This window comes from Chaetodon trifascialis, chromosome 4 (assembly GCF_039877785.1).
Source record: "Chaetodon trifascialis isolate fChaTrf1 chromosome 4, fChaTrf1.hap1, whole genome shotgun sequence".
NCBI lineage: Eukaryota > Metazoa > Chordata > Actinopteri > Chaetodontiformes > Chaetodontidae > Chaetodon > Chaetodon trifascialis.
Genome location: NC_092059.1, coordinates 1,482,160 through 1,498,673, shown reverse-complemented (window position 1 = coordinate 1,498,673; position 16,514 = coordinate 1,482,160). Strand labels below are relative to the sequence as shown.

The window sequence follows — 16,514 nt, the reverse complement described above, 5'->3', positions numbered from 1 at the left end:
TCATGTGACCGAATCCTACACTCAGTCAGTGATACATTTGTCTCTGTCAGCGCTCTCTCTTTTAGTTGTTTTTGGTCTCCACCAGCTCCTGAACTACATATCTGGCTCTTTAGCGGCTAAATCCTCCGTCCGTTTGTCTCCAACTGTGTCAGCAGGAAGTGACGTGAAAACGCTGAGACTGACAGGAAACGTCCCACAGAACCAAAACTGGGGGCTAAAAGAGGCTGAAAATGCACAGCTGCTGGGAATTTGGTGGTGCTTTTGTCACATTGTGCAGACTTTGATGTATTAATAGTATGAAATATTGATCAGTGGAGCTTTAATAGAGCTGCTCGTTTCTGGTAGAGCAGCACAGTAACGGTACGTCTGTGCATCTTCAGCAGGACTTATTTTAGTCCCTGTTGTGTAACCGTGTCTGTCCTCGTCTCACTCGTGCTGCCCTTTTGTTCTTCTTTCGTCCCTTCGTCATCTCCCTCTTTCCATCTCTCCGTCTGCCTAATTAGCCGACCAATCGACCAGACAGTTAAGGTCCTCGCTCGGACATCAGCTGCGCCCGGCTGGTCGTGGCAAAAATTAATGAGTTGTGCTGCTCGGCTGAACGGGTGGTGGTGGAGGGTGGAGGGTGGAGGGTTGTCCAATCATGGCTGTGCCCTGCAGAGTTGTGACATCAGAGGACTTTGGGGTTTTGTAATGTGGTGATGTCAGAGCAGCTTCACTAATTTAACGAGTTGCTGAAGGGCCCAATGAGACGTCCGGAGAGCTGCAGCCAGCAGCCGCAAATAAGAGCTGACGTGGTGCGTTAGAACGAAGACGAGTAAAGAAACCAAATAAGGACCGTGGAACAGCAGAGTTCAGATAAGACCAACGTTTTCTCACCAGGAGACACTGAAACACGTGGCGTGAAAGAGCTTTTCTACAGAGCATCCAGCGTTTAGTCGACGTGGCTTAAAACAGTGTTTTAATGTTCGATTCTCCTCTTTTCCTGTTTGCTGCCATGTTTCAGGAATCACAGCGACCAGCCCGCCGCCACTTTTCCTGCCTCGTTAATTAACCAATTAGCTCTGTCGTTAATTATCCAGTGAGATCATCAGTCATCATCGAGCAATTATCTGCCCTGAGGAGCAAACACCAGCCTGAGCGTCACACACCAATACTTTCCGACATCGACCACCATCGAGCCTGCTGTTACACAGAAGACACACACACTCACACTCACACACACACACACACACACACACACACACACACACACACACACACACACACACACGCGCGCGCGCGCGCAGCAGCCAATGAGCACTGACCGGATGGCGAGCAGCTCTGTCTTCTCCTCTGGGTCTTCAGGCTGATCTCCTGTTGGAGAACAAACACTGATGTCTTTACCTTCTAGAGGTTATTATTAGTTTGTTCAATGAATCAGCCTGTTCATGAAGTTTGTCACTTCTGAGACTCCGTATCTTGGCTCTATGTGAGGGCGTGTAATGAATGCAGACGACTCACGTCCGCTGATCTTGGCGCTGACTCGCTGTGCCAGAGCGCCGCTCTGAGCCAGCTGGTCCCTGAAGCTCTGGCCCATGTAGTAGTCGATGTCGTTGGCCCTCAGCAGCTCCTCGAAGGCCTTGGTGGTGTCCCCCAGGTGCTGGGTGAGGATGTTGCACACGCCGCGACCCTCCCTGAGCCGCTGGCGGAGGTGGGACAGCTCTCTGGCCTGAGTCTGGATCAGAGTGTCGAATTTACTGCAGAGAGGGAAAATCAGGCGTGAGGGTTACGTTTAGGAAAACTGGCATGACGCCTACAAATGAACAGCTGATGTTGATGTTGATGTTTATTTATGTGGAACCTTGTTACAACACTAATTCCTGAAAAGCTCTGAAACATGGACGACTCCCTGCAGGATCACTTTTAGGAGGAGACTCCTCAGACTTGTGTACTGACGGTCATTTCTAGAATCAGCCTCTAAATGATGCTAAAGCCTCACTGAAGCAGCTGATTGGTCACGCTCAGCAAACGGGACGGCGTGTTCTCAGCCTGCTGTCCGTTAATCCCCTCTGATTGTCAGATGTTAAACATCTGTGGCTGCACTTGATTAACGTGCTGATGCTGACGGAGCCTGACGGATGTTTCATGCCTGCGGTGATTAATGGACAGTGAGAGGCTGATCCTGAAAAGTCCCTCTTTTCTTGCTCTGGATTCAGGATCTGATAAGATCTCAGTCAAAGGATCATCCCAGTATTTTTGCATGTTTTAGTCTTTTCATGATAAATCATTAATAATGTAAAATCTGTGAGTTTTCAGAAGATTTCTTTACCTAAAATGCAAACAGAAACAGGCCTTTATTTGAAACCTTTGACACATTATTTCCCCTCCTTTTAAAGTCAGAAGCAGTTTTATCAAACTGTTGATCTGCAGGTTGTTTGAGTTCAATGTAAATTTAACTCTTCCTTTAAGTTCACATCTTGTTTAGATAAATTCAGTATTTCTAAATAAAAAGATGGAACTTACTTCCTGCTGTATTTCATGTATATATGAAAAAATGTCTTGTTTGGTGTCTCACCCCGGCCAGGTGGCAGACTTTCCATCCTCGCTCATGGACTTCTTGCCTCCTTTCCTCAGTTGGTCCTCCAGCGCGTCCACGCGGGACACCAGCTCCTGCAGGCCCTTGTCTGAGCGGGGGTGGCGAGGTGAAGCCAGAGGACCGCCGTCGGACGACTGCCAGCCCTCGTCATCCTCCGCCCCGCTCTGGGAGGGAGACGCCACGAAGGACCAGTTGACCTTGCGGGGCGTGGAGGGTCCGCACTCGCTGGAGGCGGAGAGGGAGCGAAGGCGGCTCTGGAGGCCGCGGATCACCGCCTGAGAGCGGGACAGCTGCGAGCGGAGATCCTCGACCAGGCGCTGCAGAGATGACTCGTCTCCATAACCGGAGCTCTGGGTGGTGGTTTTCATGAAGGTGGAGCTGCTGCTGCTGCTGGCAGGCCACCACTGGGAACCACAGTCCAGAGAAGTGCACATCTCCAGGTCATCAAACTCTGAGGGAGGAGCACACGTTCATCGACTCAGCCGGGTGAAATCTAGTTTCCTACAGACATTAAAGATGATTAAACCGACTCAGTCTAATGTGATAAACCCTGAGTCCTGTGTGAAGGCTGCGCTGCTACAAACTGCTCTTCATATAATAACAGAAGTTTAAAACATGTATAATAAATATATAATAAACATGTATAATAATTATCTGAAACTGAAGAATTGAGGAATTAAAAACGTGTGTTTCATAAGCAAAAACATGCTGCCCTCTGCTGTTTTTAAGATACTACTACAACTACAAATTCACAGGAAATGTCTTGAAATTGTTTGTTTTAAATAACACAAACAACAAACAGTTTCAAGTAAATGTAAACCCGAGTCCTCAGAGACGTCCAGCTGTCCTCAGACCCTGCTGTGGACAGTCTGGACAGACGTACCCGGGCTGCTCGTGTCCTCCCTCTCGGCCTCGTTCTCACTGCGGCCGCAGGTCTCGTAGCCCAGGTCCTGCAGGTCCACCTGGATCTGCTTGCTGTCCTGCTGAACGGCTGTTTCTGCTGCAGACACACAGAAGAAGAAACTTTACTCCACACTGTGTCCATCATGTCTCCTCATGAGCATCAGCTGTCTCACAGATGAGACTCACCGAGCAGCTCCCTGTAGTCTTTGAGCTGCTCGGCCTGAGCCTGAACCGTGGCCTCAGACACCATCAGCCTCTCCCGCAGCTCTTTGCTCTTCTGCTGCAGGTGAACCGTCTTCTCGCTCATCACGGAGGACACGGCGTCCTGCTGCTGCCCGGCTGACAGGCCGACCTGGATGACAAACAGGAGGAGACGTAAAGGCTTTCAGATGGCTATGTTCAGACAGTTTTTGAGCTCGCAGAGTCAGACCTCGTCTCTACCTGTGAGGAGCTGCTGAGCAGCTGCAGAGACTCGGCTCTGTTCCCTGTCTTCTTCCTCTGCTCATCACTGATCTGCATGCTGGTCTGAGACAGAGACAACTCGCCATCCCAGGTGTCCCACAGCTCAGAGATCTCCTCTTCATCTTCCTCCACCCCTTCTATGGTCACATCCAGCTCCTCCTCCTCCTCCTCCTCTTCGGCATCCAACACCTGCTGTTCGTCGCTCTGTTTGCCGTCGGGCTGCAGCCCTTCAGCCAGCTGATGCTTTAAGTCTCCGTTCTCTGCTTGCAGGCTGAACAGAGCTTTCCTTTAAGACAGACACAGAGGGATCTTACGGATAGCATGGTGCCCTCTAGTGGCCAAAAATGCTTCATGCATCTTTGAGTTTAAGTCTGACGTTGTTCTATTTTCTTCTTATTCTCAGCAAATCCCACAATGTTCGACATCTCTCAGTCCTGTCGGACCCTTTCAGTGGCGGATTAACACACACTGTTATTGTTAGCAGTTAGCATTCAGTGCTGGTTTGACTCTGCACATGAGATTTGTGCACAAGAAGAAAAATATTGAATTTAACCACCAAACTTTCCTTTAACTCATCGTCGTACCTCATCTGTGACAGAGAGGAGAAGCCGGCCTTCTCCAGCTGAGCCTTCAGCTCTCCCAGTTCTCTCTCCACCGCCCTCTTCTGCTCCACCAGCTGCTTGACCTCCATCAGTCCCTGACCTTCAAATAACAGATCCTGGGATGGAGCCAAACCCTGTTTGGACACAGTGAAGCACTTGAAGTGTAACTTTGAACACAGTCAAGTAAAATTTGTGAAACTCAAATAACTTTTTTTTTTTTCTTGCCATCATTTAGTTGATGTGTTGCATCAAAGTTTAGGAGTGGATTTTAAGACTGAGATATGATTCATATGAACTTTATGAACTAACTTTAAACTCCAGAAAAGCTGAATCTCTCTAAGTTATCCAATGAGAAGCAGACACATAAAGGTACAGTCTGCAGAAAGTGCAGCTCCCCAATACAGAACTTTCACAATAAAAGCATCCAACAAAATGTTGCATAAACAGTAAAGACAGCAGCGAGCTGGAAGCTTCACAGTGATCAAATCAAGCAGTCAGACCTTGATGTTGACCCTCAGTTTGGACTCCTCTTCATCAACGCTCTCAGTGTACTCGCTGTTCAAGTCATCATCAGCCTCGTCTTCATCCTCTGAGCTCAGTTCTGCAAGATGTTAAAAAAATAAACCATCACCGTCAGAAGAGCTTCTTCTCTCTGAGCTTCAGCTTCCTGTTTACTTTGTGCAATTCAGCAACGATTCACCGAGTGTCTCACTGTCCCCACGGAGGAAACATCTGGTTATCTCTGAAACAGCTGCTCATCCAGCTCACCTTCATCATGACGGTGTAACACAACATGTGCTTCACCGCTGAGCTCTAAACCGTGTTTGAGTTTGACTCAGACAAACAGCTTTTAGCTCACTGACACCATGATCGCTCTGTCATTGAGGTTAAAGTTCAACACAATGATCACACATCAGGAGCCAAAGTTTGGGTCTGAGCAGTCAGAGACACTGCTGGACCAATAGGAGGGGTGCATTTACTGTGTGTAAAATGATTAAACAGAGCAGGATTGTGGGTAATCTGGGCCACCAGCCTGGACTTCAGCAGTCTGCTGGTGAAGTGTATTAAAGGCTAAAGCAGGTCTGGATCTCATTAGCACCTTTTCTACAACTACGTAATCCTCCGTGTTACATCAGCACCTGGATTTGGTCTCAGGTGAACACAAATTTAACGAGCGCTGACCCTGAAGTCACGTCCTCACTGCTGTTTCTACGAGCGTCTATCAGCCTGACGATGACGTTCAGATATTCAGAGTATTTGTGGATTTAATGTTTCTGACTGTGGAGGAATCTTTCCGCTCAGCCTGTGGGGCCAAAGATGATGATATTACCATAATGTGAGTTTCAGGGAGACGAGTGGAACATTTCTTTGGGAATTTGGGTTCATTATTTTGGAAACTGCCCTTGAAAACCAGGACTGAGCTGATATTTCCTGCGCTCAGACTGCTGTGAGCTGTGTCTGAGTATAATTGTGTGGTTTTGTGCAGAGAAGAGGTGACGTTGTTCCTCTGACACTGAACTGACTGTGTTCATGTTTTTGGTGACTCAGAGTGTAAATGTCTGTGTTTATGATGTCACTTCAGAGGCGGGGAGGTCATAAAACAACCAGGGAGCAAACACAGAAGGAAACAGTTATTTCAACTGTCCAGACATGAAAACGTCCTAAAGTCATACGAACATGAAGAAAGTGCTGCAGGTTTATTTGCTGAATGACTCGATTACATGTTCAGGGTGTAAAATGCATAAATAAAACATCTGAGACTCGACTGATGATCGATAAGAAGAGAAACCTTCATACTCACGGTGCTCCAGTGTGACACTCATCATCATCGTTTCATGATAATATTCATTAATGTTGAACCACAGAGATGGAAGTGACGTTGTTGAATTGCACAGAGTCTCATCAAATCACAAAAGCAACTTTTACATGAAAAAAATCAAACAGCTGTTGTACACAGAGTCATAATCACATGAATGTGAGTGAATGTCCTGGTTTTCAGTTTACAGCATTCAGAAAAGTCTCGTTCAAGCTGCTGAACATGCAGAGGCAAACATCCACCCACACCTTAGGTTAATATGCCATCACACGAGACGGCAAAATGTGTAACGTTTCCACCGTTTCACAGCAAATGATGCTTCGTATCATACAAAATAGAAAATGTGAGGAGGAGACAGCAGCTGAATGAACTGTTCAGAATCATATTTAACTGCACTAAAACATTTACAAAACAATTAAATAAAAAACATTTTCTGAACTGGCTTCACTCAGAACAACAACCAGAGGAGTCAAAGCGAGCATCATCATCATCAAACGATCAGAAAACATGTTTGTTTTAAGACTGGATCTGCATCATGACAATCAGGAAAATCACTGTCAGTATGCATGATTTCATGTATTTTTCAGTATTCTGTATTTTGTTTTGTTGTATTTTGGAAGAGGACCTCCATCATCATACTGAACCCTCATGTTTGAGCCTGAAAACAGAATAAAACTCTTCTGTTCTTTAAAGGACCCGTGTGGAGGCTTTAGTGGCATCTAGTGGTGAAGCTGCAGACTGCAACCCACAGAAAACAGTGATTCTTATTTTCAGGTGATTTTACACTGATGAACGTTTCCTCACACTTTAAACCTCCTAACTGAAAGGTCAGATTACAGTGAAGCGCTGCGGCACAAACATGGTCCAAATCTTCTTTTTTTTCTTCGATTTTTTTCCACTGCTGTGCTTTCTGTGCACTGCTGTTAAAGACACAATTTGTGAGGATTTTTTCTTTCAGGATTCGTGTTGAGGGGATTTAAACATCTGTTATTGACCGTCTGAGTCAGGAAACATTTCTGTCATCAGTGTTATGAAGCGTGCAGACCTGACTGACGACCGTCAGTCCATCGTGTCACCATCACTGGTTACAACACACAGATGCTCAGTGTTAGTATTCACACCCGGCAGGTCCCAAATCCTGTTAAACCAGTGACCACCACCACAGGCATGGCTCCCCGCTGCTGTCACAGATACTGTCCCATGCTTCTCTGATGCCCACCTCCAAACTCCGGCTGCCTGCTGTTGGGCCGGTCACGGCCCAGGACGGGGCCTCTGGCAGGGGGACCGTCCTGCTGGACCAGGCTCTCCCTCAGCTCCTGAACCTCCTGGGTCAACCGCTCCACCAGCGGGAGACCTGAGGGCTCCACCATCTGCCTCTGGAAGTCCTGCATGCACAAACACACACGCGCACACACACACGCACACACACACACACACACACACACACACACACACACACACACACACACACACACACACACACACACACACACACACACACACCTTTTCAGCCACTCTGCTGTACATTGTGGTGAATGTATTTGGGGTATAAACGCTCTCGCTCCCTCTCACTGACCCTGATCATCTCCTCCTTCACATGCAGCGTCCTGGTGAGGGAGTCCACCCTGATGGCCTGACTCCTGCTCAGCTCCTGGTTCTCCCTCTCCCTCCTCAGAGCCAGACGGAGCTCCTCCTGCAAGGCCTGGAGCTCCACACCCAAGTCTGGTACAGAGCCAGACCTGGACCCGACACCTGAGCTCAGCTGTCTGCGGAGCTCCTGGAGCCTCGCTGTCTGCTCGGTCATCACTTCATCCAGTCGGCTCGCGGAGTCCTGCGGGGAGATCGCTGTCATTTTTTCCATATTGGACTTTATCGAGGACTTAAGAGCTTCTGCTGAGCTCCTTGCTCTACCTGAATGTACTGGTCCCTGGAGCTGATGGTTCTCAGCAGATCCTGGACCTGCTCCTGGTGCTCCTGCGCCTGGCGCGTCCGGTCTCCAAGCACTTCCTGGAAGAGGCGGTCTTTGAGCTGGAGGCGGACCTTCAGCTCCTCCAGAACGTCGCTGGGAGCTGATTGGATCTGAGCCAGCAGGGAGCAGCGCAGGTCCTACAGCCAAGAGAAGAAGAAACACGAGTCCACAGGGAGAAAATCAACAGAAGAATCCACTCAACATGTCCTTCAGGTCACTTCCTGTCTGTACCTGGACCTCCTGCGTGCGAGCATGCAGCGCCGCCTGCAGCTGGCTGATGATAGCGTCCCTCTCTCTTAGGATGCGGCTCTGTCTGTCTTCACTCTGCTGCTGCTGCTGCTGGACGCTCCTCCAGGCGTCACTCACCTGCTCCAGCTCCAGAGCTTTACCACGGGCCAGCACCTCCAGGCTCTGACACACACACACACACACACACAGATGTGACCATCGATGATGACGGCGGAGGCGTCAGTGAGCGATGGAGGCGTGTGACTGGTGCTCTTACGGTGATAGTCTCCTCGTTGTTGGCCAGGACGCAGCGCTGCCTCTCCAGGTCTCTCTCCTTCTCTCTGAGCAGCAGCTGAAGCCGACGAGTCTCCTCCTCTTTCTCCTCCACGCGGCGGAACTTTTCGTCCACTGCTCGCTGCAGGTTGGACGAAACAAGTGTCAATCATCACCAACACCCCGACAGCTTGTCTTACCATTCGGAGTCCAAACTGGCCCGGAAAGTTTCCTCTCATGGTTTCATTAATGCAGATTTCACTGAGGAATACTTGACCACACTGCAGCAGATGACCCACTTTCAAAAAACTTTATTGACCATGTCCACAGCTGACAGACAGGAGGACACGTCTGAGTCAAAGAACAGGAGTTACTGTTTCACACAGCTGAAAGCTGAAGTGAAAATATGAGCTGGTTATCGTTCTGCAGCCTCCAGAGAAAAGTATCTCACAGGATGCACTGGATGAACTTTGGTGTGTGTGTGTGTGTGTGTGTGTGTGTGTGTGTGTGTGTGTGTGTGTGTGTGCTGTTTACCTCCAGAGCTCGGTCTCTCTCTTTGATTCGCTGGCGGAGTTTCTGAAGCAGAGAGTCTCTCTTCTCCTTTGGATCCTCCAGCAGCTCACAGTCCTGAGTGAAAACAAAGAGTCAGTGTGTGTGTGTGTGTGTGTGTGTGTGCGTGTGCGTGTGCGTGTGTGTGTGTGTGTGCGTGTGTGTGTGTGTGTGTGTGTGTGTGTGTGTGTGTGTGCGTGTGTGTGTGTGCGTGTGTGTGCGTGTGTGTGTGTGTGTGTGTGTGTGCGTGTGTGTGTGTGTGTGTGCGTGTGTGTGTGTGTGTGTGTGTGTGTGTGTGTTCACTCTGTGGCCAGCCGTTACTTCTTACAGAGTTTAGAGGAAGTTTATCAGTTTGTGGATAACTACCTGCGTCACAGACTGAAACCATGTGTGGCTGAAATGTGGTAAAACATCTGGGTTGATCTCAAAAAGAAACCATCACAGCTGAGTGTGATTGGCTGTTTCAGCTACCAATCAAGTGAGCACACCTCCAAACTGTTCTGTGTTTTTCATAGAACAATGATATAAAAAATGACCTCATTAGAGGAAGTGAAACCATCTGCTGAGTCTCTTAACTCCTCTGAAACAAATCTGAGTCACTTCAGTTCAGAGTGAGCGTCCTTGGAGCACCTAGTGGTCAGTGGAGGAACTGCAGCTTGTCAGGCTTCAGCGTTCAGCTGTGGAGGTTTCTGTCTGGTATGTGCGGCATGCAGAGTATCAGCGGTGTGCATTCCTGTGATATGACCTCTGTGTGCAGCCTGTGACTGTTTGCATTCCTCTAAAAACACGAGAGCTGATGTCTCCTGGAGACGGTCTCAGTGTCTCACCTCTATCAGCTGCTCTTTGGTCAGCAGGGACGTCCTCAGCTCTCTGATGGTCCTCTCCGTGTCCTCGTCCTGCCTCCGTCTCTCCTGCTTGCCCTCTCTCAGCTGCTCCTCTCTCTCCTGCAGGGCTGATCGAGCCTTCTCCAGAGCCAGCTGCAGATCCTGAGCGTCGTTCACAGCACAAAGAGCAGCGATGTGAGCCGAAGCTTCAGGGAGCTCAAGACCAGATAATCTTACAGCAAGTAATTCTAAAATCTAAATTCTGTCCACACACTCCTCTCCTCACCTGGTTGTGTCTCTCGGTCTCCCTCCTGTGCTGCAGCGCCCCCTGCAGGTCTTTCTCCAGCCTCTGCAGGGCTCGGTTCTGGTCCTCCTGCGTCCTGGCCGCCTGCCGCTGCGCCCGCTGACCCGCCTGCAGCTCCAGCTGAGCCTGGAAGAGGGACGCCTGCAGAGCCAGGACCTCACCCTGACCTCGAATGCTCTCAGCGCCAGACGTCTGCAGCGAGGGGCGAGGACGAACGCAGGGGGACAAAAAGGACGGGTGTGAAGAGAGAGACACAGAGAATTTAAAACAGTGGTTGAACATTTGACTGAAACTGTGTCTCAGGTGTCCTGATAGAAGCCAATCAGAACGTGAGTTACTGAAGTGAAGACGCTCCAAACCTGCAGCTGCTGCAGCTGGCTGCGGTTGGCGAGTTCTTTGAGGGAACACAGCATCTTATTCTGTTCCTCAATCACCCGACAGAGCTCTGCAGCCTGCACGCACACACACACACACACACACACACACACACACACACACACACACACACACACACACACACACACACACACAGAAAAACACTGTTTCAATAGGAAACTGTGGACTCTTTCACTTCTTTGCTGTGTTCAGTCTTTTTCTAAATGCATTCCTTCCTGTCTCTTTCCACTTCCTGCCTGCCCTCATGTGTTCCTTCTTCCTCTTCCTGTCCTCTAAAACTCTACCTGTCCCTCTACCCATCCCTCTGTACGTCCCTCTATCTGTCCCTCTATCCGTCCCTCTGTATGTCCTTCTAACGTCCCTCTACCTGTCCCTCTAGCTGTCCCTCTGTCCGTCCCTCTACCCGTCCCTCTGTACGTCCTTCTAACCGTCCCTCTGTACGTCCCTCTATCTGCCCCTCTATCCGTCCCTCTGTATGTCCTTCTAACCATCCCTCTACCTGTCCCTCTAGCTGTCCCTCTGTCCGTCCCTCTACCCGTCCCTCTGTACGTCCTTCTAACCGTCCCTCTGCCCGTCCCTCTATCTGTCCCTCTGTATGTCCCTCTACCCGTCCCTCTCTACCTGCGCCTCCTTGGAGTTGACGGTGTCGGTGATGTTCTGGATGTTTCTCTCCTGTCTCTGGGCTTCCTCCTGGGCTGAACGCAGCTCCATCTCCATCTCACTGAGTCGCTCCTGCAGCTTCTACACACACACACACACACACACACACACACACACACACACACACACACACACACACACACACACACACACACACACACACACACACTTGGCTGAGTACACATGACAGATCTTTGCTCCAGATCCAGGTGGATGGGGTGGTGTGGGTCTGCAGGTGGGAGGGGACGTGCCCTACCTGGTTCCTGGTCTCGCTCTCTCGGATCTTGGCCTGGAGCGAGTGGACCTGGTCCTGGGCCTTCTGCAGCTCGCCCACACACTGACCTGCAGCGCTCTCATACTGACTGAGCTGGCCCTGCTGCTCATCGATCAGTCTCTGAAAGACACGGGACACAAAGCAGGCCAACAATGAGAGCATGCAGTGATGTCCAGCACGCAGCAGCGACACTGATGATGAACAGATCAATCGATCCAAAACTGATCAATCAGGGGGACGTTAGACTTAAATATTTTGTCAGCTGTTTGTTGGTCATGTCTCTCAACACTCAGACCATCGATCAGGATCACCACCAATGGATCGATCGGTGAACGGCTGGAAGCGAACACTGAAATGTTCCTGCAGCTGTTGTCAATGAGCGAAAGTGGAAGGTGATGTCAGCTCGCTGCTGGATGACTTCCTGGGGAAACAGCTGTCGCCATGGCAGCAGCTGTTGACTTCCTTGTTTTTGTTATTGTGATTTGGGTAACAATGTGATGTCACTCGGCCCTCTGAGACATGATTAGCTGCATGTGCATCCATTTCTACAGAGAAGGAAACGTCTACAAGAAAATCTGTTTGTTTGTTTGCTTGTTTGTTTGTTGTCTATGAAAAAAAACTCACAGAGCAAATTAAAGAGCAATGGAGCTGAGTGGAGTAGAAGTACTATAGTGAAGTACTATAATTAGTACCAAATGTACAGTCACATACTAAACATTTCTAGAAAATTAGGAAACTATGTGACTGATAAAATGCAGTTTATGAAATAATCTGTAATTCAGCTGCTGAAGCTGAAGAATTCTACTAATAAAGTTTATGCTCTTCTAAAAAACGAAAACCGAAAAGACAAGCAAAGACGAGACAGAGGACATGTAGAGGTCCATGCCACTGTAGTGTAAAATGAATGTGAGAGCTGATGGGTTGTGCGTTTAGCTGCTAAACGCAAAGTCAAACTCAGTAATCAGAACTGTGATTTCTGGATGTCAATCGTGAGAAAAACATGGTGGAATCATCAATCGATTGACGGTGAGAAACATAAGTTCTCACAACGTGCCTGCAGCTACGACCCACACCTGCACATCAATCAACGAAGCGTGAGAGGACGCGTCTGAAACAGGCCGACGTGAACTGACGATGAGACGGACGACGTGTCTCCGCTGACAACTTTTCTATTACGATTCATCAGACGTTCACTGTACAATCGAGGGTGTGACGGTTTCTTTAAGGACTGTCTTCAGCTGTCGACTCATAAAACAGACCTCTGGTAGAAAGTCAGCAGCCGTCCTAAACAGAGTCTTTATGTCCCCAGAGTCCTTTTCTACAGTCCCTCTCAGGGTGTGACAGTGTCCTCAGAGCTCAGCCTGGTAAACAGAGCTGCGCTGTCTCTGCCGGCACACTGAACCACTTTCACGCTGATCATTAACATAACAACAGACGTTATGAAACCGGATCAGACCAGCAGAGCCTTCACACGCTTGGAGACTGTCTCCATGGCAACAGAGGCGTTGCCAGGATACAGACGAGGAAGAGAGTTTACAATCCCCTCGAGGGTCATCAAGGCAGCGGGCGAGCTCAGCTTCATCAGCAGCGAAGGAGACGAGCGAGGCGGAAACTCCGGAGAGATCCGACCTCGTTCAGGAGCACTAACACGAAAGCAGGCCGGCGGCCCCGGCGGGTCCTGGACTCCATCAGACTGTCAGATCCCTTTTCAGCACTTTGTGTCCTGGGTGTTTTTAAAAGGATCAAATCTAGGTTTTAAACCAGAGGTTTCCTGTTTCAGCTGATAGTTAGACTGAAATGCCTTCTTCTCTGCTGGTGGTGATTCAGAGGTCTGGACTCAGAGGGTCAGAGGCCTTTTATCAGAAACTACACAATGTTTGGACAGCCAACGATATTTTTTACAGTTCAAGCTTTACTCTAATTTCTGCCTTATTGATTTAGCATCGCTCTTCCATGAAGTTGGGGGACTTGAAAGAGACAGATTTGAAAGAAAAAGACGCTGTAGAGGACAAGAGCTTCCTGACTTTTGGTCCTTTCTATGGGTCAGTCTCTAAAAAACCTGGATCCTATGTTTCATATTCTTGTCTTACACCCTGCTTGGCTGGGAAACAGTAAAGGGAAAAGTAATGAACATAAGAACAAAGTTTTAAATGTCCTGTTTGAATGAAAGCTACAAAACCAAAGCCGGCTCGGCTACAGTGAGGTCAGAGGTCGTTCAGTAACCGGGTACTGTGGCTCCTGATCTACCTGCTGGAAGCGAAACGGCCCACACTGAATGTAATCATCCAGCCACTGCTCCTCCATCTCTGCCAGCTCCACCTGCAGCTCCTGCTGGGGACACGGGGTCACAACCTCCGGTACAGGCCGGTGGGGGTACAGCTCGCAGTCCGCTGGCCCTCCCCAAGGTGACCTCAGTCGGATGGGCTGGGGCAGCGACAGGCCTTGCTCCAGTTTGGCTTTGACTAGAACTGGGAGCTTGCTGCCCCTGTGAGGCTTCACTGGCCGGTACTCCCAGCCCCTCAGGAGGCTCAGCATCGTCTCAAGCCCAAAGAGGGAGCTCTCACTTGGGGGTTTGTCCCACGGAGTGTCCCTTCTCGCTGGAGCCTGTTCTGGATCTTTCACTGGTTCCACTTCTTCTCTTTCTTTGTGGTTGGCAGGAGCACAGCTCATGTCCACGGCAGTGTCGAGAGATTCTACAGACGATGCCGGGCTGGGACTCGTCCTGTCGCACGTGGTCTTATCAGTGTCCAACCCAGCTGAACTGGACTCAAAGGTGACAGCTGTAGCCTCAGACACTCCAGAGGCTTTGGTGGTGTCCTCAGCCCCTGAAACGGCTGCTGAGTAGCGGGTAGACGGGCCGCAGGATGTACTCCTGCGCCCAACCCGGCGAGGTACCTTACACACTGCCTCGTAGTCAGAATCAGCAACACGGAGAGCCGCACACCCCCTGCAGCGCCTCGGCTTCTGGCCAGAGAGCGAGTCTACTGCTGGGCAGTGGAGGAGGTGGTGGTGATGGGTGTGGTGGTCCAGGGTGGAGTCCTCCTTATCAGCCCAGGATTCATACACGGAGTACGTCAGATCATCCTGGATCATATCTGAGTATCTGACATCCTGTAAGGCAGACAGATCCAACACAGGAGAGTCCTCAGACCCCGTCCCAGCGACCTCCACGGCGGACCCGGGAGGAGCCACGCTCTCATCCTCTGCGTTGTTCTTCCGGTACAGGCCTCCGATACACTGCCTCAGCCGGTCTTTCTCCAGCAGCAGCTTGTGGAGGCGCTCCAGAGATAGCGCCTCCACGCGGGCGATGACCGTGTCGAAGCGGTACATGCGGTCCAGCATGAAGGTGCACTTGGAACAGGCGAACTCGCCGCGGCCGTCCCGGGTCAGCTCGTGGCCCAGCGCGTGGGACAGCAGCACCTGCAGGTTGACCTTAGCTGCCGGGTGGAAAATCCATCGGCGCTGGTTGCCGCAGAGCTCGCGGGCGCAGATCCTGCAAACCTCCTTCATCTTCACCACGTCCAGCATCACAGCAGCAGCACGCAGAGGTGGACTCTCCACCAATGAGACAGCAGAGCTTCTTCTGAGTCAACTCAGTGTCTTCAGTCACACGTGAAAAGTTTCTTCACACTGAGAGGAAATCACAAAAGAGCAGAATGTATGGCTGGACTTCTGGACAGGTGTGCTCGAGCAGTTCACAGGTGTGAAAAAGAAGAAATTAAAGATTAAAAAGTTATTTTTCAATAGGAGTCTTTCAGGGTTCAGTCCCTCTTAAGCCTCCAACACTGAAGTTAACTGTGGAGTAATTTTAGCAGCTGGGATGTTTAGAAGCGTTGGTCAGACTGAAGTGGGTCATGAAGCCTGATGGAGACCAGATGAGGAGGCAGCATCAGCATCAGTCCTCTCCGATCCAGAGACGCAGATGTCTTCGGATCACGCTGACATGAACACGTGAAGAAGATTTCCAGGCAGGGCGGATGTGAGTGAATCTGTCCCCGGTCACACTTTCGCTTCCTCGGTGTGAACAGCAGACACGAGCGGTCAGGCTTCGTCCCGTCGGTCCGTCCTCAGTGACTCCGCTCAGAGACACGATCCTCCGCTGATGTCGCTGCTGTTTGCTGGCTTTTTAAATCAATGACGTCTCTTCATGACAGCATCTCCCCGCCGCAGCTGCCTCCGGTACGATCCGACACGAACACGGAAAAAAAAAACCCGCGATCTTTCGTCGTCGTCGGTTTGGATGTTCGCAGATTCACCGGAGAGGAGACCGTCCGCGGCCCGGCCAGGCTTCTCCTCACCGGCAGCGGAGGATGGAGGGAGAGGCTGTCAGAGCCGGAGCCGCTTTCATAACGAGACAACGGGGCAACGTTGACAGAGAGCAAAGATCGTCGATGTCTGACAGGATGCGTCACTCTCACAATTTTGAAGTTGTGGTTTCGATCCTATGTTCCGCCTCGTCATTGTGTTTATGTAGCATGTGATTTTTCTCTGTTTCTATTATTTTGTATTATTACAGACCTATTTTGAATGATATTATTCCTCTAGTTGAAAATGGTTGCTTGGTTTGTTGCCTATGTTTTTTGTTAATAAAGATTTAAAAGTGGGTGTTACAACAAACATGATTTAAAACACTGACACGTGAAAGATGATCCTGTGAAACTGCATTAAGAAGAAGCTCA

General features: G+C 49.8%; 1 protein-coding gene across 1 annotated transcript in view; it reads right to left on the bottom strand.

Annotated features, from left to right (window-relative positions):
* pde4dip (phosphodiesterase 4D interacting protein) overlaps positions 1-16,219 on the bottom strand; it is a 29,605-nt gene extending 13,386 nt beyond the window's left edge. Inside the window, exons 1-20 of the mRNA XM_070960351.1 lie at positions 14,083-16,219; positions 11,818-11,955; positions 11,523-11,642; positions 10,865-10,957; positions 10,488-10,697; positions 10,205-10,363; positions 9,363-9,455; positions 8,833-8,970; positions 8,559-8,738; positions 8,270-8,464; positions 7,935-8,189; positions 7,578-7,743; positions 5,043-5,143; positions 4,525-4,676; positions 3,920-4,226; positions 3,665-3,830; positions 3,459-3,575; positions 2,555-3,026; positions 1,501-1,736; positions 1,305-1,353 (exon numbers count right to left, since the gene is read on the bottom strand). Coding sequence (XP_070816452.1) covers positions 1,305-1,353; positions 1,501-1,736; positions 2,555-3,026; positions 3,459-3,575; positions 3,665-3,830; positions 3,920-4,226; positions 4,525-4,676; positions 5,043-5,143; positions 7,578-7,743; positions 7,935-8,189; positions 8,270-8,464; positions 8,559-8,738; positions 8,833-8,970; positions 9,363-9,455; positions 10,205-10,363; positions 10,488-10,697; positions 10,865-10,957; positions 11,523-11,642; positions 11,818-11,955; positions 14,083-15,363 — 4,628 coding nt within the window. The 5' untranslated portion in view covers positions 15,364-16,219. The remainder of the gene's footprint in view (positions 1-1,304; positions 1,354-1,500; positions 1,737-2,554; positions 3,027-3,458; positions 3,576-3,664; positions 3,831-3,919; positions 4,227-4,524; positions 4,677-5,042; positions 5,144-7,577; positions 7,744-7,934; positions 8,190-8,269; positions 8,465-8,558; positions 8,739-8,832; positions 8,971-9,362; positions 9,456-10,204; positions 10,364-10,487; positions 10,698-10,864; positions 10,958-11,522; positions 11,643-11,817; positions 11,956-14,082) is intronic.
* Between the last annotated feature and the right edge of the window lie 295 nt (positions 16,220-16,514).